Source organism: Oncorhynchus masou, chromosome 30 (genome assembly GCF_036934945.1).
Source record: "Oncorhynchus masou masou isolate Uvic2021 chromosome 30, UVic_Omas_1.1, whole genome shotgun sequence".
In the NCBI taxonomy this organism is placed as follows: Eukaryota; Metazoa; Chordata; class Actinopteri; order Salmoniformes; family Salmonidae; genus Oncorhynchus; species Oncorhynchus masou.
In genome coordinates, this window is record NC_088241.1 from 56,590,502 (window position 1) to 56,607,911 (window position 17,410).

The 17,410-nt window shown below is 44.1% G+C and overlaps 1 protein-coding gene across 1 annotated transcript in view; it reads right to left on the reverse strand.

Annotated features, from left to right (window-relative positions):
• Positions 1 to 17,410, reverse strand: part of LOC135522850 (carboxypeptidase A6-like) — a 58,917-nt gene that overhangs the window by 2,885 nt on the left and 38,622 nt on the right. The window contains exons 6-9 of the mRNA XM_064949485.1: positions 9,282 to 9,383; positions 9,070 to 9,174; positions 5,333 to 5,443; positions 1,526 to 1,616 (exon numbers count right to left, since the gene is read on the reverse strand). Of these exons, the coding sequence (XP_064805557.1) occupies positions 1,526 to 1,616; positions 5,333 to 5,443; positions 9,070 to 9,174; positions 9,282 to 9,383 (409 nt within the window). The remainder of the gene's footprint in view (positions 1 to 1,525; positions 1,617 to 5,332; positions 5,444 to 9,069; positions 9,175 to 9,281; positions 9,384 to 17,410) is intronic.

Below are 17,410 nucleotides of genomic sequence, written 5' to 3' on the forward strand. Positions count from 1 at the left end.
AGCACCTCAAAACACTGGATCTAATTAATATTTGCATATACAAATCCAATAGGGAATGAGCCATGTCTATGTATAGTTCAAACAGCGTGATAAACAATATCCTAAATTAATTAACGGATTCAAATTAGACAGAAAATTACCCCTGGTATCGTCCAACATTGAGAGTCTATGATTGGTTCCCAGAAAAAAACAAATGCTTCAGTAACCATTTGCCTATTGCCTATTCTCATAATTTGGGCCTCTTTTCATGCTATGGCTAGGGCCAAGAGTTTTTCTTGGTCAGGTTAAAGGTTAAAGGTCAAGGCAGTGGATCATTTACTGTATTCTAGTCTGCATTTACAGCAGCTGGATAATACAATCTACTGTAGCAGGTTTGATTTAAGGGCCCAGAGTTTTCCTGGTTAGGTCCCGTGGTCAGGAAAAACTCAGGGCCTATTGCCATATCTGCTACATGTGAGAATATCTTTAACACCAGCCTCTGTCTTGTACAGACCTTGGAGATAATTAGTATCACATGCTCTTTCTATATTACCCTGTTGCACCCTTCATCCAGAAGGCGAGGTCAGTACAGGTGCATCAAAGCTGGGGCCGAGAGACTGAAAAACAGCTTCTATCTCAAGGCCATCAGACTGTTAAACAGCCACCACTAACATTGAGTGGCTGCTGCCAACACACTGACTCAACTCCAGCCACTTTAATAATGGGAATTGATGGGAAGTTATGTAAAATATATCACTAGCCACTTTAAACAATGCTACCTAATATAATGTTTACATAACCTACATCATTCATCTCATATGTATACGTATATACTGTACTCTATATCATCTACTGCATCTTTATGTAATACATGTATCACTAGCCACTTTAACTATGCCACTTTGTTTACATACTCATCTCATATGTATATACTGTACTCGATACCATCTACAATATCTTGCCTATGCCACTCTGTACCATCACTCATTCATATATCCTTATGTACATATTCTTTATCCGTAGTAGTTTTTGGAATTGTTAGCTAGATTACTTGTTGGTTATTACGGCATTGTTGGAACTAGAAGCACAAGCATTTCGCTACACTCGCATTAACATCTGCTAACCATGTGTATGTGACAAATACATTTGATTTGATTTGATTTTATATATTACCCTATATTACCCTTTCTCTCCTTCTCTTTTCTTGCTGTAAATATTTATCCTTTCTCGTTTCAGATTCCAATTACCACACATGAAACCAACCTCCCTCCCTGAGTGATGAATTACCAGCCCACCCCCAGAGGACCCCACCACCCCCAGCCCAGCACCACCAAAATCATATCAAACGGGTGGTGTCATCACCACACAAATATTTAATCCACAGCTTACACTAATTAAGCAGGCAGAGCGCCAGGAGACACATCTCCCAACAGTATGGGAAGGAAAGCCAGAGGACAGAGAGAGGAGACACACACACACAGCACTGTGTCTCAAATAGTTTCATTATTGTGGCCTCCATACAGGATAGATTAAAAAAGAAACTCACCACACCACTTGACCTTCCAGTTCCTGTTGGCGTCAACACCTCTGCAGTGGTACTTGGCATTTTTGGACCTCGTTTTTCTCCAGAAACGATCCTGGGGGCAAAAATAATTACCACTGGCAACCATATTCTGTCCAAATACGGTGCATACAGTGACACAAAGTAGCTATGAAGATATTAATAACATGTCTCCTTAAATACATATGTTGTGTCAAATGCTGGCTAGGGCAGAGAGAGAGAGAGAGAGAGATAGAGAGAGAGAGAGAGAGAGAGAGAGAGAGAGAGAGAGAGAGAGAGAGAGAGAGAGAGAGAGAGAGAGAGAGAGAGAGAGACTATTTTGCTGACTATTAGAAAAATGGGAACATCAGCAACCTTATCTTCCACACAAACCATTCCCTGGCATGGCACAGTGCTATATTAGCACACTACCCCTTTGTTAAGAGAGGTGGGGGGTTAACGAGGGGTGGAAACTCAGAATACTTGATAGCGAGGACTCTGAGTCAAGTAATATAAATATCTATAAGTCCGGAACAGTAAAGGTACAGAGTAACCCCAAACAGTTTCAGCTGGACTTTCACCTAATCAAAGAATTAGCCCAGCAGGAGAAGCTCTCCCTTGATAAAGATACCCCCACACCGAGCGGGTCAGACCAGACCTCTTCATTATGTAACCCCACAGACGAGCAACCCCCAGCGGAGAGTCAACCTCCCAGCACAGATTACCACTCCTTCATTGAAATGAAGGACAAATTCACCCAGCTGGAGATAAGGCAGGTGGAGCTGGAACAGCAGGTGATTACACTTCAGTCAGCACAGACCCAGACAACAGTCCAGCACAACAACAGCCCCTTAACCAGACCCGGAGAGGTGGAGGTGGACAGAGACATATCTGCACTTTGGACAGTGGTGAGACAAATACAACAGCAGAAAGAGGAGCAGAACAGAGCACTAGAGGAGAGTATCAGACTGCTGGTGGAGGAGAGGTTGAGGGGGATGGAGGAGAGGGTGAGGGGGATGGAGGAGAGGTTGAGGGGGACGGCGTGTGACAGAGAACAACCCACTAGAGAGGTGGCCACCCCCACAGAGAAGCCAGCAGAACAGCCCACCTCAGCACCCAACAAAAGTCTCGACACCACAGCAGAACAGTCCACACCAGACCCTGACCATAGAGTCGACATCACAGCAGAACAGACAAATGAAGAACCCCAAGCCCAGCGGCTCTCACCCCCTCTGAGCACCCCCTGTCAGCCACCCTGATAGCCCTTCTGACAACCCCCACACCCACTGATACTGATGGACTCAAATGGGAAATATATAGAAGAAAAAAAACTTTTTCCCAAACACAGTGTGTCTAAACTCTGGTGTCCAAACACCCAGCGCGCCCTAGACCTTCTGTCTGAGGCCAAACTAGGCTCACCCAGCCACATAATAATGCACACAGGCACAAACAACCTGAGAGCACAGCAGGAAAGAGTGGCCACAGCACTGAAGGGAGTGATTGAAATGGCTTCTTCTACTTTCCTCAACGCACAAGTGGTTATCTCCACCCTGCTACCACGAAAAGACTTCCACCCTGCCACAATACAGCGTGTAAACGCAAGTATTTCCCGTGACTGTGCCTCAAAACCAAATGTTTTCCTGGCCCACCACTCCACCCTGGACTTGAACAGCCTCTATGACCAGGTCCACCTCTACAAGGCAGCAGTGCCCACCTTTGCCCGAACTCTAAAGGACATCGCTCTCAAACGTACCAAACTACCGTGGAATATGCGTCAACAGTAACCTTGGGAAAATCCTCTGCATTATCATTAACAGCAGACTCGTACACTTCCTCAATGAAAACAATGTACTGAGCAAATGTCAAATTGGCTTTTTACCAAATTACCGTACAACAGACCATGTATTCACCCTGCACACCCTAATTGACAACCAAACAAACCAAAACAAAGGCAAAGTCTTCTCATGCTTAGTTGATTTCAAAAAAGCCTTCGACTCAATTTGGCATGGGGGTCTGCTATACAAACTGATGGAAAGTGGTGTTGGGGTTAAAACATACGACATCATAAAATCCATGTACACAAACAACAAGTGTGCGGTTAAAATTGGCAAAAAAACACACACATTTCTTCACACAGGGTCATGGGGTTAGACAGGGATGCAGCTTAAGCCCCACCCTCTTCAACATATATATCAACGAACTGGCGCGGGCACTAGAAAAGTCTGCAGCACCCGGCCTCACCCTACTAGAATCCGAAGTCAAATGTCTGCTGTTTGCTGATGATCTGGTACTTCTGTCACCAACCAAGGAGGGCCTACAGCAGCACCTAGATCTTATGCACAGATTCTGTCAGACCTGGGCCCTGACAGTAAATCTCAGTAAGACCAAAATAATGGTGTTCCAAAAAAGGTCCAGTCGCCAGGACCACAAATACAAATTCCTTCTAGACACTGTTGCCCTAGAGCACACAAAAAACTATACATACCTTGGCCTAAACATCAGCGCCACAGGTAACTTCCACAAAGCTGTGAACGATCTGAGAGACAAGGCAAGAAGGGCATTCTATGCCATCAAAAGGAACATACATTTCAACATACCAATTAGGATTTGGCTAAAAATACTTGAATCAGTCATAGAGCCCATTATGGTTGTGAGGTCTGGGGTCCGCTCACCAACCAAGACTTCACAAAATGGGACAAACACCAAATTGAGACTCTGCACGCAGAATTCTGCAAAAATATCCTTCGTGTACAACGTAGAACACCAAATAATGCATGCAGAGCAGAATTAGGCCGATACCCACTAATTATCAAAATCCAGAAAAGAGCTGTTAAATTCTATAACCACCTAAAAGGAAGCGATTCCCAAACCTTCCACAACCAAGCCATCACCTACAGAGAGATGAAGCTGGAGAAGAGTCCCCTAAGCAAGCTGGTCCTGGGGCTCTGTTCACAAACACACCCTACAGAGCCCCAGGACAGCAGCACAATTAGACCCAACCAAATCATGAGAAAACAAAAAGATAATTACTTGACACATTGGAAAGAATGAACAAAAAAACAGAGCAAACTAGAATGCTATTTGGCCCTACACAGAGAGTACACAGCGGCAGAATACCTGACCACTGTGACTGACCCAAAATTAAGGAAAGCTTTGACTATGTACAGACTCAGCGAGCATAGCCTTGCTATTGAGAAAGGCCGCCGTAGGCAGACATGGCTCTCAAGAGAAGACAGGCTATGTGCTCACTGCCCACAAAATGAGGTGGAAACTGAGCTGCACTTCCTAACCTCCTGCCCAATGTATGACCATATTAGAGAGACATATTTCCCTCAGATTACACAGATCCACAAAGAATTCGAAAACAAATCCAATTTTGAAAAACTCCCATATCTACTGGGTGAAATTCCACAGTGTTCCATCAGAGCAGCAAGATATGTGACCTGTTGCCACGAGAAAAGGGCAACCAGTGAAGAACACGCACCATTGTAAATACAACCCATATCTATGCTTATTTACTTTATCTTGTGTCCTTTACCATTTGTACATTGTTAAAACACTGTATATATATATATATATATATATATATATATATATATATATATATATATATATATATATAATATGACATTTGTAATGTCTTTATTGTTTTGAAACTTCTGTATGTGTGATGTCTACTGTTAATTTTTATTGTTTATTTGACTTTATATATTATCTACCTTATTTGCTTTGGCAATGTTAAGACATGTTTCCCATGCCAATAAAGCCCTTGAATTGAATTGAATTGAGAGAGAGAGGGGTATTTGTAGCTACCGTAGTCCAGCTGAAGTGATATCCGTCAACGTTGAAGACAGGCATGATGTAGAAGTTGAGCTGGTTCATCAGTCGTCTCATCACAGAGTCATACTGGTAGGAATGCAGAGCCTACAACAACAACAGGTTTATAATACCATGACAGGTAACAGGATCACAATGAACCATAAGCTGTATCACCTGTGTATTTCACCGGTCAGAATACTTTCCAGTTGGTGAATAATCATTCATAATTAATAGTACTAAGGTAGTGTGGAGTGGGAATGGAGAATGTAGGCAGTAAGTGGTCATCTGTAGCTCAGTTGGTAGAGCATAGTGGGTTCGATTTCTGGGACCACCCATAAGTAAAACAATAACAATGCACAAGTCGGTTAGGATAAAAACGACCGCAACCTTCCTTCATACTGGACGCAGATACATAAAAATCCCAAACTATCCCAAGAATGGTCACACTCCATTGTATGTCTATACAATAATTGTTTGAGGGGACCAGTGGGGTAATGGCAGAGGATTAGCCAATGATAAGACACACCTGTGACTGAACAGTGTCACTGTGGTAGAGGGCTACTACAGACAGACAGACGTTACCCCAGGAGTGGGTTAAATGACTCAGGCTCCAGTGGAGGATTGGAGAAAGCAGATTGTTGGTCAGGTAATGCTGTACCTTCATGGTAATCAGGCTCAGGCCAAGGTTAATCTGATTCTGTAGACTTGTAGAGAGACAGAGCTCTGCCCCCAAGTGGCCAAAGTTAGATATTAAAGCTACTTACCTCCACAGCACATTAGTCTTCTCCATCATAATAGTACCTCTCAATGTCTCTCAATACCCTCCTGTACGCACTCATCTGGAGTTACATAACCCCCTGCTAGACATGATATGCTATGGTCTATCAATGTTATAGTAGAGGTCTGGCATTTCAAGCTAGTTTGGGTGGATTCCATTTGACCTAATCATGTGTGACGCTTCACTCTCCCTGCTCTCTGTTGAAATGGTTGTAACGGTTCCAAACAGAGACAGGATACAACAGAGTACAGCCAGAAATGTGTATGTGTGTGTTGGGATGTGTGTGTGTTGGGTGTGTGTGTGTGTGTGTGTTGGGTGCGTGTATGTGTGTGTGTGTGTGTGTGTGTGTGTGTGTGTGTGTGTGTGTGTGTGTGTGTGTGTGTGTTGGGTGCGTGTGTGTGTGTGTGTGTGTGTGTGTGTGTGTGTGTGTGTGTGTGTGTGTGTGTGTGTGTGTGTGTGTGTGTGTGTGTGTGTGTGTGTGTGTGTGTGTGTGTGTGTGTGTGTGTGTGTGTGTGTGTGTGTGTGTGTGTGTGTGTGTGTGTGTGTGTGTGTGTGTGTGTGTGTGTGTGTGTGTGTGTGTGTGTGTGTGTGTGTGTGTGTGTGTGTGTGTGTGTGTGTGTGTGGTAGTTATGATAGTTCCACTAATTATCTGAACTGCAGAGGATATTGATAAGTCATGCTGGTGGTGATTGGATGCAACTGAACGTCCGGGGTGTGTTCAAGAGCCAAAGGTTACACAATGTTTCACATTGTTTTAATCTTGAACAGGCCCTCTGAAATGTCTACAACATTGTGCAATTACATTTGACAGATGTTCACTATGTTGACAAGAGAGTTTGACTGATGCATATAGTAGTGATTCAGCAACAGAGACAGACAGCACCAGAGACAGACAGCACCAGAGACAGACAGCCCCAGAGACAGACGGCACCAGACAGTTTGAGATGAACAGCACCAGAGACAGACGACACCAGAGACAGCAGCAGAGACAGACGACAGCAGAGACAGACGACACCAGAGACAGAGAGCACCAGAGACAGACGGCCCCAGAGACAGACGGCACCAGACAGCACCAGAGACAGACAGCACCAGAGACAGACAGCAGCAGACAGCACCAGAGACAGACAGCACCAGACAGCACCAGAGATAGACAGCAGCAGACAGCACCAGAGACAGACAGCACCAGAGACAGACGACACCAGAGACAGACAGCACCAGACACAGCGGCAGACACAGACAGCACCAGAAACAGACAGCACCAGATACAGACAGCACCAGATATAGACAGCAGCAGACAGCAGCAGAGACAGACAGGACCAGAGACAGACGACACCAGAGACAGACAGCACCAGAAACATACAGGACCAGAGACAGACAGCACCAGATACAGCAGTAGAGACAGACAGCACCAGAGACAGACAGCACCAGAGACATACAGGACCAGAGACAGACAGCACCAGACACAGCAGTAGAGACAGACAGCACCAGAGACAGACAGCACCAGAGACAGACAGCACCAGACACAGCAGCAGAGACAGACAGCACCAGAGACAGACAGCACCAGACGGCACCAGAGACAGACGGCACTAGAGACAGACAGCACCAGAGACAGACAGCACCAGAGACAGCAGCAGAGACAGACGGCACCAGAGATAGACGACACCAGAGACAGCACCAGAGACATACAGGACCAGAGACAGACAGCACCAGACACAGCAGCAGAGACAGACAGCACCAGAGACAGACAACACCAGAGACAGCAGCAGAGACAGACGGCAGCAGAGACAGACGACACCAGAGACAGAGAGCACCAGAGACAGACGGCCCCAGAGACAGACGGCACCAGACAGCACCAGAGACAGACAGCACCAGAGACAGACAGCAGCAGACAGCACCAGAGACAGACAGCACCAGACAGCACCAGAGATAGACAGCAGCAGACAGCACCAGAGACAGACAGCACCAGACAGCACCAGAGACAGACGACACCAGAGACAGACAGCACCAGACACAGCGGCAGACACAGACAGCACCAGAAACAGACAGCACCAGATACAGACAGCACCAGATATAGACAGCAGCAGACAGCAGCAGAGACAGACAGGACCAGAGACAGACAGCACCAGAGACAGACAGCACCAGAGACATACAGGACCAGAGACAGACAGCACCAGAGACAGACAGCACCAGAGACAGACAGCAGCAGACAGCACCAAATACAGACAGCACCAGATACAGACAGCACCAGATACAGACAGCACCAGAGACAGACAGGACCAGAGACAGACAGGACCAGAGACAGACAGCACCAAATACAGACAGGACCAAATACAGACAGCACCAGATACAGACAGCACCAGATACAGACAGCACCAGAGACAGACAGCACCAGAGATATACAGGACCAGAGACAGACAGCACCAGACACAGCAGTAGAGACACACAGCACCAGAGACAGACAGCACCAGAGACAGACAGAACCAAATACAGACAGCACCAGATACAGACAGCACCAGATACAGACAGCACCAGAGACAGACAGCACCAGATACAGACAGCACCAGATACAGACAGCACCAGAGACAGACAGCAGGCAGCAGCTTTCCCAGCTATTATTTTGGAGACGTTCAACAACCAAAGTGTTGTTTATATCATTTGGATTGTGAAACTACTCACTTATGGACTAATTTAAATACAGAGGAACACTGGTTTAAATAGGTTAAAACACTGTGATTTACAATGTAAGTAACAAAAATAATCTAAAATATATATTTTTTCCTCTCCCTTAGGGAATGGTTTGTCCTGTGTCTGAACTTGTTTCAAGAGGTGCACAGCTCCCAGCCTCCAGGACCACAGTCCTGCTGGTCAGTCTCATATGAGAAAGCAAGGTAAAAACAGCAGAGCAGACACTGCTTCACTCAAGGACTTGTCAAGGCAGACGAAGGGAACTTACCTCTTTGACAAACCACTGACAGAAGGCTGGTCCGATCCACTCTCTGGCGTGGACCCCACAGTCTATCCACACGGCCTTCTTATAGGACCGTGTTCTCTTTCCTAGCTAACAAGACAGGACAACAGTCAGTTAACCAGCATAGTGTGTGTGTGTGTAGGTGTGTAGGTGTGTGTGTGTGTGTGTGTGTGTGTGTGTGTGTGTGTGTCTCCTACCTGAAGTATATAGAGGGGCCTGCCTTCATATGACCTCCCTATAGAGAACATGTCCACCAGGTGAGGATGGGTCCTGTTCATCTCAAACATCCAACTCTGGATCTGAGTAGAGAAACTCAAAAAGCTAAAAGACTCATGATATGGTCATTTAGCCATTAGAATGAGGATAACAAGGCACCAGGATAGGCCAGCCTATCAGATACCAAGGCACCAGCCTATCAGATAACAAGGCACCAGATAAGGCTATCCTATAACAGTAGGCCTTGCACATTTCACGCCAGGCAGCACGGCAGTAAATCTTTGTTGTAGCTAATTTCATGGGGGAATCGACACACACACACACACACACACACACACACACACACACACACACACACACACACACACACACACACACACACACACACACACACACACACAAAACACACACACACACACACACACTGACAAGGGGCAAACACACACACACTTATCCTGGAGCTGATAGCACGTAGGTCCCCCTTTTGGTAATATAACCATTCAATTCCTTCCATGTGTCTTCGCACCCACTCAGTTACCCCTATGTTTTCCTTTAATCTAAAACACTGAACTATACAGACCCCTAATCTAACACACTGAACTATACAGACCCTTAATCTAACACACTAAACTATACAGACCCCTAATCTAACACACTAAACTATACAGACCCCTAATCTAACACACTGAACTATACAGACCCCTAATCTAACACACTGAACTATACAGACCCCTAATCTAACACACTGAACTATACAGACCCTTAATCTAACACACTGAACTATACAGACCCCTAATCTAACACACTGAACTATACAGACCCCTAATCTAACACACTGAACTATACAGACCCCTAATCTAACACACTGAACTATACAGACCCCTAATCTAACACACTGAACTATACAGACCCTTAATCTAACACACTGAACTATACAGACCCCTAATCTAACACACTGAACTATACAGACCCCTAATCTAACACACTGAACTATACAGACCCCTAATCTAACACACTGAACTATACAGACCCTTAATCTAACACACTGAACTATACAGACCCTTAATCTAACACACTGAACTATACAGACCCTTAATCTAACACACTGAACTATACAGACCCTTAATCTAACACACTGAACTATACAGACCCTTAATCTGATACACTGAACTATACAGACCCCTAATCTAACACACTGAACTATACAGACCCTTACAGTTTTTTTCGATTGCTAAACGACAGTGGGCACAACTGGAGTCACATGTGCAAAACTCTAACTACAGTCTGCACTACCAACAGTCACCTGAGCTAAACAGTTCACATCACCTGCAAAACTCATTCCAAGCAACACAACTCTTAACACATGGCTCAAAACACGCTCAGTGCAGCCAAACACTATGCACAACCCTCACTGAGATAACACACACTGTCACTCAGAACACACTGAGAGTAAAAACACTAGCATCAAACACCAATACAGAAAATACAAACTTTTCATCTTTACATTTGAACAATTTCAGTGACTTCATACAAAGTAATATTTTCTTCAAAGTAAAGAGTGACATTCTTTCATATGATTTATTAAACTTTTTAGAACATAACAATTCTTTAAGGTAAATGAAAATTAGCAGTTTGCTTCAATAGTCTGTAGTAATTTACGGAATTACAGTAATGAGAAAAAAAAGGTAGAAACTAAAAGTACATACTGTAATTCGAACAAATAATTGAGGAGCTAATCCTGCCTCTCTCTAGCATCAGGCCACAGGTTTTCTTCAACATCACATCTAATGTTTTCTCTTGCCATGCACCTGGGGAAGAACCTTCTGGAGTGTCTTATCCATCCCCGGCAGTCCTCTGGACTCGTGTCCTCACATCCGGCACGCATGGCTTCCAAAAGAGACATTTGGTCATGTGGGTGGTGACCAAACACTTTCCACCTCCAGGCAGAGAAAAACTCCTCTATTGGGTTGAGGAAGGGTGAATATGCAGGCAGGTACAAAATCATAAATCTGTGATGTGCTGCAAACCAATCTGTGACAGCTGCAGAGTGGTGAAAAGCAACGTTATCGCAAACTATGACAAAAACTTGGGGGTTTCTTACTGGCTCCCCCTGTTCTGCTGGCACTAGCTGAGCATAGAGCTGTTCTAGGAAAGCTATAAGCCTTTCTGTGTTGTATGGGCCAATGAGTGGTGTGTTGAGAAGCAAACCATCATTGGCCATTGCAGCACACATGGTGATATTTCCCCCCCTTTGGCCTGGAACCTCCACAGTGGCTCTTTGACCTATAACATTCCTTCCTCTGCGCCGTGTTTTGGCAAGGTTAAATCCAGCTTCATCGATAAATACAAATGAATGTGGTCTTTCCAGTGCTTCCACCTCCATTACTCTCTGAAAAACAGTAAGTGCACAGTTTTACTGTAGAAATGCTAGTGTTTTTTTTACTGTAAATATTTTGTATAGCTGTGTACGTAACCTCAGACGTCTTACCTGGACATATTGGTATTTTTGCTCTTTTACCCGTTCACTGTTTCTCTCAAACGGTACAGTGTATAACTGTTTCATTGTAACTTGGTGTTTCTTTAGGACTCGAGCAATAGTTGTTGTGCTGACAGAATTAACATTTTCAAATATATCATTATCAGCCAGCACTCTATCTTGAATCTCCCGCAGTTTTATTGCAGTGTTGACAACAACCATGTCAACAATAGCATTTTCCTGCGCATCTGAAAATATTTTTCCTCTTCCTCCTGTTGGGGGCAGCCTTTGGGTCCTGTTGTAAAAATATATTTTACAGTCAAACTTACTGTAATATATATCTGTGTAAATATTCTATAATTGCAATACAAAATAGATTCCTCTAATGTTTTCATTTACTGTAAGGATGTAACTCTCACCTGTTTGTATGATGGAAAATTCGCATTTACAGATGCCACTGTGGATCTTTGCAGATTGGGTTGCACCCTCAACCCTGCCTCTCTCAATGAGAGACCATGGTTCACGACATGGTCTATAAGTGTAGCCCTTATTTCATCTGAAATAATAGCTCTTTGTCTTCTTTGTCTTCCTCCATGCATCCGCCCTCTCCCTGCCACCCTTCTCCCTCCACGAACCCATCTTCCTTGTTCCATTTCCAAAATGAGTCTTTCTGAGCTCTACCTATATATACTGTAATATGTGTGTGTGTTCACTAACAAGTCTAAAACAAGACACCTGCTTAGCCTTTCAGCTGAAATTGCAATCAGCAGTGTTTGAAAGGCACAAGGCTGAAATCTATTCCGTTTTGAATGTGTGGTTCACAGATTTGACAGCAGTGTGTTAGCATTTGAACAAAGTGCTGTAAATCCACAGTGTTTTGCAGGTTGTGGTTAAAGTCATGGGATAAGTGTGTAGAGTTTTGAAAACTGTGTTCAAGCAATGAAAAACGAACTAGAGTTTGGTCCACATGAACTGCTGCTGTGCAGACTGTAGTTAGAGTTTTGCACATGTGACTCCAGTTGTGTCCACTGTCGTTTAGCAATCGAAAAAAACTGTAATCTAACACACTGAACTATACAGACCCTTAATCTGATACACTGAACTATACAGACCCCTAATCTAACACACTGAACTATACAGACCCTTAATCTAACACACTGAACTATACAGACCCCTAATCTAACACACTGAACTATACAGACCCCTAATCTAACACACTGAACTATACAGACCCTTAATCTGATACACTGAACTATACAGACCCCTAATCTAACACACTGAACTATACAGACCCCTAATCTAACACACTGAACTATACAGACCCTTAATCTAACACACTGAACTATACAGACCCTTAATCTAACACACTGAACTATACAGACCCCTAATCTAACACACTGAACTATACAGACCCTTAATCTAACACACTGAACTATACAGACCTGTGCCTCGACCTAGGTTGGGCAAAACTAAACATGGTGGTGTTCGCCACTAAAATAAAGACCTCCTCCATTCCTGCCACTATTGAAAGAGATTGTGATACCTCACATCTCAAAATAGGGCTACTTAATGTTAGATCCCTCATTTCAAAGGCAGTTATAGTCAATGAACTAATCACTGATCATAATCTTGATTTGATTGGCCTGACCTAAACATGTCTTAAGCCTGATCAATTTACTGGGTTGAATGAGGCCTCACCACCTGGTTACTCTAGTGACGATACCCCCGTGCATCCTGCAAAGGCAGAGGTGCTGCTAACATTTACGATAGCAAATGTTAAATTACAAAAAAAAAAAGGTATTTTGAGTGTCTATAGTCATGAAATCTATGCAGCCTACCCAATCACTTTTTATAGCTACTGTTTACATGCCCCCTGGGCCACATACAGCGTTCCTCACTGAGTTCCCTGAATTCCTATCAGGCCTTGTAGTCATAGCAGATAATATTAAAATATTTGGTGACTTTAATATTCACATGGAAAAGTCCACAGACCCACTCCAAAAGGCTTTCGGAGCCATCATCGACTCAGTGGGTTTTGTCCAACATGTCTCTGGACCTACTCACTGTCACAGTCATACTCTGGACCTAGTTTTGTCCCATGGAATAAATGTTGTGGCTCTTAATGTTTTTCCTCATAATCCTGGGCTATCGGACCACCATTTTATTACATTTGCAATCGCAACAAATAATCTGCTCAGACCCCAACCAAGGAGAATCAAAAGTCGTGCTATAAATTCTCAGACAACCCAAAGATTCCTTGATGCCCTTCCAGACTCCCTCTGCCTACCCAAGGACGTCAGAGGACAAAAATCAGTTAACCACCTAACTGAGGAACTCAATTTAACATTGCGCAATACCCTAGATGCAGTTACACCTCTAAAAACTAAAAACATTTGTCATAAGAAACTAGCTCCCTGGTATACAGAAAATACCCAAGCTCTGAAGCAAGCTTCCAGAAAATTGGAACGGAAATGGAGCCACACCAAACTGGAAGTCTTCCGACTAGCTTGGAAAGACAGTACCGTGCAGTATCGAAGAGCCCTCACTGCTGCTCGATCATCCCATTTTTCCAACTTAATTGAGGAAAATAAGAACAATCCAAAATGTATTTTTGATACTGAACTAAAAAGCAGCATTCCCCAAGAGAGAATGGCTTTCACTTCAGCAGTAATAAATTCATTAACTTCTTTGAGGAAAAGATCATGATCATCAGAAAGCAAATTACGGACTCCTCTTTAAATCTGCGTATTCCTCCAATGCTCAGTTGTCCTGAGACTGCACAACTCTACCAGGACCTAGGATCAAGAGAGACACTCAAGTGTTTTAGTACTATATCTGTTGACACAATGATGAAAATAATCATGGCCTCTAAACCTTCAAGCTGCATACTGGACCCTATTCCCACTAAACTACTGAAAGAGCTGCTTCCTGTGCTTGGCCATCTTGTGTTGAACATAATAAATGGCTCTCTATCCACCGGATGTGTACCAAACTCACTAAAAGTGGCAGTATTAAAGCCTCACTTGAAAAAACCAAACCTTGACCCAGAAAAAATTAAAAACTATTGGCCTATATCGAATCTTCTATTCCTCTCTGAAAAATTTGAAAAAGCTGTTGCGCAGCAACCCACTGCCTTCCTGAAGACAAACAATGTATACGAAATGCTTCAGTCTGGTTTTAGACCCCAACATAGCACTGAGACTACACTAGTGAAGGTGGTAAAGGACCTTTTAATGGCGTCAGACCGAGGCTCTGCATCTGTCCTCGTGCTCCTCGACCTTAGTGCTGCTTTTGATACCATCGATCACCACATTCTTTTGGAGAGATTGGAAACCCAAATTGGTCTACACTGACAAGTTCTGGCCTGGTTTAGATCTTATCTGTCGGAAAGATAGCAATTTGTTACTGTGAATGGTTTGTCCTCTGACAAATCAACTGTAAATTTCAGTGTTCCTCAAGGTTCCATTTTAGGACCACTATTGATTTCACTATATATTTTACCTCTAGGGGATGCCATACGAAAACAGAATGTTAACATTCACTGCTATGTGGATGACACACAGCTGTACATTTCAATGAAACATGGTGAAGCCCCAAAATTGCCCTCCCTAGAAGCATGTGTTTCAGACATAAGGAAGTGGATGGCTGCAATCTTTCTACTTTTAAACTCGGACAAAACAGAGATGCTTGTTCTAGGTCCCAAGAAACAAAGAGATCTTCCGTTGAATCTGACAATTAATCTTGATGGTTGTATAGTCGTCTCAAATAAAACTGTGAAGGACCTCGGCATTACTCTGGACCCTGATCTCTCTTTTGACGAACATATCAAGACTGTTTCAAGGACAGCTTTTTTCCATCTACATAACATTGCACAAATCAGAAACGTTCTGTCCAAAAATGATGCAGGAAAAAAAATCCATGCTTTTGTTACTTCTAGGTTAGACTACTGCAATAGGTTAGACTACTGCAATGCTCTACTTTCCGGCTACCCGTATCAAAGCACTAAATAAACTTCAGTTAGTGCTAAATACGGCTGCTAGAATCCTGACTAGAACAAAAATATTTCATCATATTACTCCAGTGCTAGCTTCCCTACACTGTCTTCCTGTTAAGGCAAGGGCTGATTTCAAGGTTTTACTGCTAACCTACAAAGCATTACATGGGCTTGCTCCTACCTATCTTTCTGATTTGGTCCTGCCGTACATACCTACACGTACGCTACGGTCACAAGACGCAGGCCTCCTAATTGTCCCTAGAATTTCTAAGCAAACAGCTGGAGGCAGGGCTTTCTCCTATAGAGCTCTATTTTTATGGAATGGTCTGCCTACCCATGTGAGAAACTCAGATTCGGTCTCAACCTTTAAGTCTTTACTGAAGACTCACCTCTTCAGTAGGTCATATGATTGAGTGTAGTCTGGCCCAGGAGTGTGAAGGTGAACGGAAAGGCTCTGGAGCAACGAACCGCCCTTGCGGTCTCTGCCTGGCCGGTTCCTCTCTCTCCACTGGGATTCTCTGCCTCTAACCCTATTACAGCGGCTTAGTCACTGGCTTACTGGTGCTCTTCCATGCCGTCCCTAAGAGGGGTGCGTCACTTGAGTGGGTTGAGTCACTGACGTGCTCTTCCTGTCTGGGTTGGCGCCCCCCTTGGGTTGTGCAGTGGAGGAGATCTTTGTGGGCTATTCTCTGCCTTGTCTCAGGATGGCAAGTCGGTGGTTGAAGATTTTCCTCTAGTGGTGTGGGGGCTGTGCTTTGGCAAAGTGGGTGGGGTTACATCCTGCCTGTTTGGCCCTGTGCCCTATCATCGGATGGGGCCACAGTGTCTCCTGACCCCTCCTGTCTCAGCCTCCAGTATTTATGCTGCAGTAGTTTATGTGTCGGTTGGCTAGGTTCATTCTGTTATATCTGGAGTATTTCTCCTGTCTTATCCTGTGTCCTGTGTGAATTTAAGTATGATCTCTCTAATTCTCTATTTCTCTCTTTCTTTTTCTCTCTCGGAGGACCTGAGCCCTAGGACCATGCCTCAGGACTACCTGGCATGATGACTCCTTGCTGTCCCCAGTCCACCTGGCCGTGCTGCTGCTCCAGTTTCAACTGTTCTGCCTGCGGCTATGGAACCCTGACCTTTTCCCCCCGGACGTGCTACCTTTCCCAGACCTGCTGTTTTCAACTCTCTGGAGACAGCAGGAGCGGTAGAGATACTCTCAATGATTGGCTATGAAAAGCCAATTGACATTTGCTTCTGAGGTGCTGACTTGTTGCACCCTTGACAACTACTGTGATTATTATATTTTGACCATGCTGGTCATTTATGAACATTTGAACATCTTGGTCATGTTCTGTTATAATCTCCACCCGGCACAGCCAGAAGAGGACTGGTCACCCCTCATAGCCTGGTTCCTCTCTAGGTTTCTTCCTAGGTTTTGGCCTTTCTAGGGAGTTTTTCCTAGCCACCGTGCTTCTACACCTGGATGGCTTGCTGTTTGGGGTTTTAGGCTGGGTACAGAACTTTGATATATCAGCTGATGTAAGAAGGGCTATATAAATACATTTGATTTGATTTGAATACTGAAACCAACTGATACGGTCTGCCTTCTGTATAAATGTATGAGTAGTGTAAATTGTAGATCATTGATG